Source organism: Temnothorax americanus, unplaced genomic scaffold, assembly GCF_048541705.1.
Source record: "Temnothorax americanus isolate GAGA-0224 unplaced genomic scaffold, ASM4854170v1 Scaffold102, whole genome shotgun sequence".
NCBI classification, from domain to species: domain Eukaryota; kingdom Metazoa; phylum Arthropoda; class Insecta; order Hymenoptera; family Formicidae; genus Temnothorax; species Temnothorax americanus.
In genome coordinates this window covers 230194-239530 of record NW_027509234.1, presented here as the reverse complement: position 1 = coordinate 239530, position 9337 = coordinate 230194, and the positions used below count along the sequence as shown (strand labels likewise).

The 9337-nt window shown below is 35.9% G+C and overlaps 1 protein-coding gene across 2 annotated transcripts; it reads right to left on the bottom strand.

The window, feature by feature from the left end:
- Positions 1 to 427: 427 nt before the first annotated feature.
- LOC143902627 (uncharacterized) lies at positions 428 to 2185 on the bottom strand. 2 transcript variants are annotated; one of them, XM_077415708.1, is made up of 6 exons: positions 1886 to 2185; positions 1627 to 1759; positions 1300 to 1554; positions 1055 to 1224; positions 831 to 949; positions 428 to 733 (listed from the first exon to the last, which is right to left on the bottom strand). In XM_077415708.1, the coding sequence occupies exons 3-6, from the start codon at positions 1326 to 1328 to the stop codon at positions 713 to 715; spliced, it is 339 nt and encodes a 112-aa protein (XP_077271834.1). In that variant the 5' UTR covers positions 1329 to 1554; positions 1627 to 1759; positions 1886 to 2185; the 3' UTR covers positions 428 to 712. The 2 variants fall into 2 exon arrangements, with proteins under 2 accessions (XP_077271834.1, XP_077271842.1); XM_077415716.1 differs by having other exon boundaries at positions 1300 to 1529; positions 1627 to 2185.
- Positions 2186 to 9337: the final 7152 nt, after the last annotated feature.

Sequence of the window (9337 nt, the reverse complement as noted above, 5' to 3'; positions counted from 1 at the left end):
ATTTACAAGGCCCATCAATTTTGATAACGAGCCCCTGTATCTAGAAGAGCAGCTTGTTCTTGCGTTCCAGTAAAACGGACTACGCCAGCTGGGCGATCTGTACGCGCGCTGATTACTCCAGTCTCTACCAAATTGCAAAGACATGCTTCTGTTTCTTCAGTCGGAAGATCTAGTAACTCAGCCATGCGAGTTAATGTAATCTTGGTGTAATATTTGGCCATAATCCTTATGTTCTAAAAAAATGTTTCTTTATATATCTACATTCTGTGCATGATATTATTAAAGTAAGACTATCGTCAAATAAATATTTTACTATTTTATATTTTTCAACTAAATTTCGAATATTGACAATTTTGTATGATATAACTTAATACATATATACTTTTCATTATTATTTAAACACGTTCTGAATAATATATAAACTTACATGTTCTACAACACGGTTCCGCAAATCTGCCCACTGTTTGCATCCTTCTCGATTATACTTTTTTCGCTTTAGTCAGAATTTGCATCACTTGCAGCATAACATCGTCCACTAGCCGAGGATTGATTTCTCGAAGTTGGGCAGCAACGAGATTGCCAAATAAAGCCGCTTTGTCAGTCGGTTGTGTTGGTGGAGGAGGAGGAGGAGGAGGAGGTACAAACGGCGGAATGTTAATTGTAGGTGAACGACCGAGAGCATCAACCAATCGATCAAAGGGTCCGTCTTCATCTAAACTGAGACGACGCTTACCTACAACCATTCACAGATCCTGTATTTTCTATCTATTAAAATTATATTCATAAGTCAAATAAAGGGTACTATGTAGTAAACTTGTTAGTTTACTCACGTGATCCACGACTGCTGCTGTTACTGCCAATGCTGCCACTAGGAAAGATGTCTTCACTATCATTGGATTCTTCACATTGGTTTTCCAGACCTTCGGACGCCGGAATATTGGTTGCAGTCCTGTAACATACAGTTTTGCATTAAATTTGCATGCAATAAATATAAATAAAAATGTACTAGTGCATTGAGACACGTTTGTACGCTCGTAAATTCATACATACGTACTCGGTTTGAAGCTGCATATCGTTGATAAACTGCATCCGCTCAGCGTGCACCCAGCTGCTTCTTCGTGTTCCCGCTGAGCCACTCGGTTGGTGCTGCTTATTTTTATGGATTCTGTTGGCATCGCACAGAGATTTCCATTTTTTTTTTTATACTTGCAATGTCCATCGTAGCTAGAAAAGATAAAAATATGTTTATAACACACTAATAAATTTTATTCCAGTCAAGTTATAAACGTAGAATATTACAGTTCATTGCTGCAATTATTTCTTCCCATAGTTTGTTTCTGGCTTTCAGGGCTCGTTCTGCGAGAGGACGACGACAATCGTACAGCGGGGGACGCTTGCGAACTTCTTCGATAAGCTGTTCCTCTTCTTGAATTTTTTTGCTTCGCCAATTGCCATCAGCCTCTTGGTTTAGGATTTGGGTGGTCTCCTCCCTCGGCTCCACCACCATCGCCTCCGTACCGTCCACCAAACTTTTACGAATAATTTGTCCGTCATCTGCACATTACAATATCCACTAATACTACTTACAAAATATGTATAATAAAAAAAAAAGGCATTAATACTCACCGGTTTGAGGATATAAAATATGTAAATCGTTATTTATATAAACATGAGTAAATCCCTGAAAGCAAGGATGCAGATCTACTTCATTTTTATGAATGACATTTTCACATATGTCACAGGTGTACAATAGAGTTTCCTACAATATAACAAATACAAATTAACACAATATAACAAATAAATTTATATTACTTAAATAAATAAGAAATAAAAAGCAACCTAACCTATAAGTATGCTTAGTACTGTATAATATATAGATACTAACTTCGTTTGTATTTTCTGGCGATGTAAAATTATCGTGCCCCGCCTAACCGAGTAAGTAAGGAAACGATGAAAGTAGTGGTATTTCACCGGCGATGTTGCCATCTCCCACTTATGCTACACCTCTCATGTCTCCTTACAGTGCCAGACTAGAGTCAAGCTCAACAGGGTCTTCTTTCCCCGCTAATTTTTCCAAGCCCGTTCCCTTGGCAGTGGTTTCGCTAGATAGTAGATAGGGACAGTGGGAATCTCGTTAATCCATTCATGCGCGTCACTAATTAGATGACGAGGCATTTGGCTACCTTAAGATTAAGGTAGTTACTGCGGCGGGCGCAAAATGCATTTTTACAATAGTCACTGCGGCGAGCGCAGAATGCATTTTGACAGTATAGTCACTGCGGCGAGCGCAGAATGCATATTATTACGCGACGGTCGTCTTTATGCTTAAAATGTAAAAATTAATTTAAGTGGAAAACTTTGAGTCATAAGTTGGGACATAATATATTTTACATATGTTTTATATTTCTCAGTTTTTGACATTTTGTCTTAATTTCTTTTGATTTTCTAGCTGCTGTATTTATTCCTTCGCTTCTTTCAGTGTTATTTTTTTCTGCAATTGCATAATTTTAACTCTTAACATAAAGTCTAACATTTGGATTCTATGTGGATAACACTCGTTGTTCTGGTCAAACCAATGTTCATCTGCATGCTGGACGTGTTCTATACAAATTTCAAGAAATTTTTTCTTCACATCTTTAAAATGCCAATACTTTTCGTAGCATGAGTTGAGCTTTAAATTGAAGAGCGACAATATTCAAAAATGTATCCGTTGGTCTTGATAGCCATTCAACTTCAGGTCCTTCTTCGTCTTCGTGTTCATATTCACGTAGCTGAATATAGATCTCATTATCGTTTAATCCTTCCATCGGTGTTTTTTTCATATTTGTTTCACGGCAGCTGTCACACTTAGTTTTTTCGTAACCGTAGCGAGCAATGTACCTTGCAAAATATGCAATTGCATTTTCTTCATTGTCCCTGGTAAATTGAAGTTGTTCTCGTCGATCGTATTCATTACTGGATTGTCAGAGTTCTGTTCTGAATACCTAGTAATTTCTTCAAAAACTGTCGCAATGAGATCATCATTACCGTCGTCAATATCCATTTCAATTGGAAAAGTAAGTTCTTCTTGTAATATGAGACAGTGTTAGTTTCAATTTCACGGACTATCGACGTACCATCCGTTAACGAAGAAGTTTCTGGACAAATTACATATTGCCTCTGTTGCTTCCATAAATATATCCGCTTGATAAAATATGGCGTAACGTTAACCGTACCATTCTCGCAGTTGGATTACGGTTGAATCCTCCGCGTCCTCTAACTTTTCCGAATGTATGCTCTACGGAATCCTGGTTGCACAGTGCAGTGGCGAGCTTGAAGTTTGGATACTTTTGTTTGATAGAACGATACATTAATAAAATTGCTCGTAGAGTTGTAATCATTCCATCAAAGCACGGAGGTCTAGCTGGTTATCTTATTGGGAAAAGTACTCCAGTTTGAACACCATTCAATAAAAGACGTTAATATCTCTTCAACTATTGTATTATCATCTGATAACGGTCCCTTTTCTCCTTTCCAATTATTTAAACGATATACATTAATAGCATCTATTACTTTATTCATTTTGTAAGCAAAATCCGCGGATGCTTTCCATGAAGTACTTTTCAATACATTACTTTGGCCTGCTGTCGATATTGCTGCAGCGAATCTTGCACTTAACATTTGAAAAGCTCTTTTGACATTCATGGCTTCAAAATTGTTTGGATAAAAGTGCGTGTAAGTTATGTGGTTCAATAAATTTGAAGTACTTAACTGTTTGTCAAATTGCCACGTTGCAAATAAGTCATGAAAAGACATAATTACTTCTCCATTAATATAAATATATTTATGCGATCTCAATTGGCTAATCAATCGCTTGATAAGATGGGGCCAATCAAAGGAAGCAAAATAAGTTTTATTGTTCAATGAAAAAAACGGTTCTTCTGGTGAAATTTTCCATTGACCGAAAGCTTTTTATTTGGTCCACCTTGGTCACATGTAATCAATTGTACATTTGCCCCTACATTTTTTTATTTTTCTAAACATATCTCGGTGAGTTGAACAATCTCTTTGTGCGTTGAATTTTTTCCTGTCAAAAAGTACGTTACTATTTGTCGCCAAGGATTTTCCGCATTAATACTATCAAGACAAAATAGTAAAACATGTACCGCTGGTTCATTGCTTCGTCCCAGGGGTCCGAGATCTGCTAATCTTTCAATAAGGTCATATTTTACGCTGTATTCTTGAAATTTTTTTATCGACATCTCATCGAATTTTAAACAGCAAGTTGTCTGAGAAGGTGGTAGTTTGGAAATATTTTCTTCAATTTTTGAAAATATATTATCACAGAATCCTGGTCGAATTTCTGTTTCAAAAATCCAATTTCTGACGGAAGATTCTGACGGGAGATTTAATCCAGCCTTTCTAATTCGCGAATATCCACTTGCGGAATAATAAAACATGTGTTTCGCAAGATCTTTTTCTTCTTTCGTATATTCTGATTTTTCCTTGTGCAGTTGAAGTTTTATCATGGTTCTCGCAAGTGGTTTTCGACACTTCTTTCCATCCAAAAATTCATTGACACTGTGTTTGCAAATGTTCTTCTTTTTTAGAGCTTCAGTATGACGACGTTTTAACATAGCAGTGGTATTTTTTTGTTTTCTTTTCTTTTCCATAAGAAGCGTTTTCAATCTCAAATTTTCTTTTTTTAATTTTTCGATTTCAGAGATTTCATCTTTAGTATATATTTTTTTGGAGGCTGACTTTTTTTGCCGTTTTTCTTTTTGGTTTTTCTGAGTGTTCACTGTCATTTCTACTTCTCCCTAAGAGTAATTATCATGAAATAATGGCAATGGATTTCCATTATTGAGCCATTCATCGTCGTCTGCGAATTTATCTCCAAAATTGCAGAAAAGTTTTTTTCCAGAAGGATAACATTTCCTAAGTGTCGTCATTGTTCTTGTAGCAATTTCTTTATTTGTATTCTTGGTGGTTTCCGCAATCTCTACTTGAAAGTCGGTGTAAGTATCGACTTCCATCGGAGTGTATTCTCGATCATTTGTATGGTCAACGACATTTTCTTGTACAATTTCTTCAACAGTTATGGTTTCCTCTGTTGTATTTTTATCATTATCCTCGACAGGAGAAATCCCTGTATCCTTTGGGATCCATGGTATAGGATTTCTTCCAATATGCAACCTTGTACGGCTTTTAAAATCGTGTTTATTAAAGTGATCTGCGCATAATCCTGCTTTTTGAATTGATGCAGGGGACCACTTAAGTCTTAAATTTTCATTACCTGTTTAAGCATAAATGTAGTTTATATACACAAAAAAACATCACGCATTTTCAACACGTTGCGTAAATAAATTTTATTTCATTAATCAAATAACAACAACACACAGATCGACAAATGGTTCGAGGTATTCTAATCACTCTTTTATGAAAGATGAAAAATAATTATAATAAAACGTATTAAATGTATGTGAAAAAATTAGTAAAATTTTTAAAGTAATCTGTATTTTGTACAATTTAGAAATTCAAGAAGCCTGTTTTACGCTTGGAAAAAATATTGATTTTTTTTTAATAATGCTACTTTAATCTGCCATAGAAAGAGCAACGAATTCAAGATTTCACGCTGAAGATACCTCGAGCCATTCGTAGTGGCTCGCAACGGGACAGCAACTCGCGCGCGGATTGAAGCGTCCTGGAGATGACATTTTTTTTTATCAATCTTTAGGTATAACGTATGGTTTCTATAAATTTTTTTCTGCAGAATTCGAATTTGTCGAGAACATAGCCTAACACATATCGTTTTATAGTTATTTCTGTTAGGTTTAACCGAAATAAACCAACACGCAGTGGTATAATTGTACGAATATTTATTAGTACAGAGAATACACGTTCCACCTGGAAAGGCGCGAGACAGAGAGAGAGCCGCGCGTTCCGAAACTCATCGATTACAAGCATAAAGGAGATCGGCAACAATACTGCCAATTTCTCCAGCGGTGTAACTAATCTTACTAGAATAACTGCACTCTTGCACCGATAATTCATTGCCTTTCTTCACACTCACTCTCAATGGATTATTTCATAAAACACAAACAATAAAAAATAAACTGACTCTTTTACAATCATTTAACACGTAGTAATTATCTTAATCTACCATACTACTTACTATGTTCTCTCACTATTCTGTATTAAGGATCTTATCTCTAAACTTTGTAAACAAGTTACCTCCCAGTGGTTTTGTAAATATATCGCCTATCTGTTCACTAGTACATACATATTTAATATTGATAATACCCGCATCTAACTTTTCTTTTATAAAGTACTGTTTAATATCTAAATGCTTGACTCTCCTATTTGCAGGATTATGTGCGATCTTAATGGCTGACTGATTATCTTCGTATAAAGTTATACAATCGACAATAATATCGAACTCCGATAACAATTCCTTGAGCCAGCACGCTTCGCTAGTCGCAGTACTTAGAGCTGTATATTCTGACTCTGTAGTTGATAATGCAACTGACTGTTGCTTCTTTGACGACTATATTACCGTACAATTGAATGCCTTAAAACAATAACCTGTCGTAGATTTTCTATCCTGTGGACTACCTCCCCAATCGCTGTCCACAAAGCCTTCTACAGCACTACGATCATCTCTCTTATACACTAGATTTAAGTCAATCGTACCTTTTATATATCTTAATACATTTTTTAATAGTTTATATAACATTGTACTTGCACATACTACGTTTACGCGAGCGTTACTTTTGTAGTAACTTACGATAATTCGTTCGCGTAAACGGGATTTTGTAGTAACTTACGATAATTTACTCCGCGTAAACGAGTAATATATCGTAAGTTACTACAAAAGTAACGCTCGCGTAAACGTAGTAACAGTCTTGAAATCTACTTAACATTGTAACAGTTGTGCATAAATCAGGTCTAGAACCCATTACAGCATACATAAGACAGCCTATTAGTTTCCTACATTCAGTCTCTATCTCTTTACTTTCTGACGTTGTTCTCTTCAAAGTATCAAATTTAAAATTCTTATCTATAGGTAACGACAAAGGTTTACAATCCGACATACCATATATTTCTAAAATATTTTTCAAGTATTCAGTTTGACTAATTCTGGTTATACCTTTCTTAAGATCCTGCTCTACGTTCATACCTAAGTACTTTGTTATCTTTCCCATGTCTTTCATTTTAAAAAACTTAGATAATGCTTCTTTCAACCTTTTTAACTCAGTATTACTATTTTCAAACAATAAGATGTCATCAATAACATACAACAATCTTTACTTGATTTAACATAGCCTTCTGATATCATTACTTCATCAAACGTTTGGTTCCAATCTTTTGGAGACTTCTAAAGACCGTAAATCGACTTATTTAGTTTACACAAAGTACCGTCTGGAAGTTTTAAATAGACATCTTCTTCGATTTTACTATTAAGAAACGCGTTACATACGTCCATTTGATACACCGGTAAATTCAGTTTTGTAGCTACAGACATAAACACTCTAAACGTATTTAACTTTGCAACAGGAGCATACAGTTCATGAATATCAAAATTATCTTTCTGTTCAAATCCCCTAGCTACTAACTTAGCTTTATACTTAATTTCATTATTACCTAGTCTCTTAATCTTAAATACCCATTTAGTATTTATTGCTTTTTTACCTTCAGGCAACTTATTTACTTTAGTCCATGTGTTGTTCTCAATTAATAACCTTAGTTCCGTATTTACGGCTTCCTTCTATTTTTCCGTATCCTTTCTTTTCAGGGCTTCTGCATAACTCGTTGGTTCGTTATCAAGACTTACGACAAAGCCAGTTTCGTAATCATTAAATCTCTGTGGTTTCCTTACTCGTCTTCCACTCCGAGTTGTACTCGTAGGTGTATCTATCTCTTCATTTGGTGTATTGTACTCTTCAGCACTTTCTCCCTCTGTTTCTTGAATTTCTTCAATCTGAGGTTCACTTGCTTCTTCATCGTCGATATTTTCTTGAATTTCTTCAATCTGAAGTTCACTTGCTTCTTCATCGTCGATACTCTCTTCAACTTGTTCAGATTGTCCATCCTCTAATCGATCCATTATGAGACCATCTTGCAGGCATATACAGTGTTGCCTATCTTCTTTACAGCTTTCCTCTTCCTTTGGTGTAACAAACACTACATCCCGTTTAATCTCTATCTGTTTCTTTTTCTAGGAAATACACTCTGTATTCTTTTGTTGTTTCTCCATAACCTACAAATATTCCTTCCTCTCCCTTGAGGTCCCATTTCTTCCGTTTTTCCTTTGGGATATGTAATAGACTTCTGTACCAAACACCTGTAAATTCTTTAGATCAAAGTCCTTTCCAGTCCACAATTAAAACGGCGTTTTTTCTTGCACTCTGCTTTTACAGGTTCTGTTTAATACGTATACTGATGTATTCACCGCCTCCGCCCACAAGTTTTTGTTCATCCTTTTTGCTTGCATTATGGTACGCGCTGCCTCTACTATTGTCCTCATGTCCCTCTCTGCCTTTCCATTTTGCTCTGGAGAGTAGGAGACAGTTGTTTCATGGATTATACCTTTTTCTTCCAGGAGCTTTTTCACTCTTGTGTTGACAAACTCTCCGCCATTATCAGTTCGTAGTATTTGAATCTTGTTGTGGTGGTCTTTGCAAACTTCAAGAAATGTCTGATCTTCTCTTCTGTTTCTGACTTATGTGACATAAAATATACTGTGCGATAATTGGAGTAGTCATCCTTCAACAGCAGGAAATATCTGGAACCTCTAATTGAAGTTTTCTCCATTGGTCCACACACATCCACATGAATCAGTTCACCCACCTTTGATGTAGATGATTCGCTTCTCTGGAATGGGAGTTTATGCTGCTTCCCTTCCAAGCGTGTTGACCCTTCCTGAAAACTTGATATTATTATTCCTTAATATGTCCTTGACACACTCAAAATTTTGATGTGCCAGCTTTTCATGCCAGTCTTTCAAACTGTACCCTACATTTGCTGATACATTGTTTGAACTATCACATTTAAAATCCATTATATAAAACTTTCCATCACGCGTTGCAATAGCACTTATTTTATTGTCTTTTACGAACTCGCATTTATTACTGTCTGCTTTCATGCTATAACCTTTATTTACCGCGCTTGCCACAGAAAATAAATTCATCTTCAAATCAGGCACATGCAATATGTTCATACAGTCTTAATATAGCACTTTCCATTAAACGCTTTCAATACTATCTGTCCTACACCAACAGCGTCTAATTTTGTTCCGTCACCTATGATCACCACACCAACCTTTTATTTAGCAGCTTGCTGTAGCTCGCAAACAAGG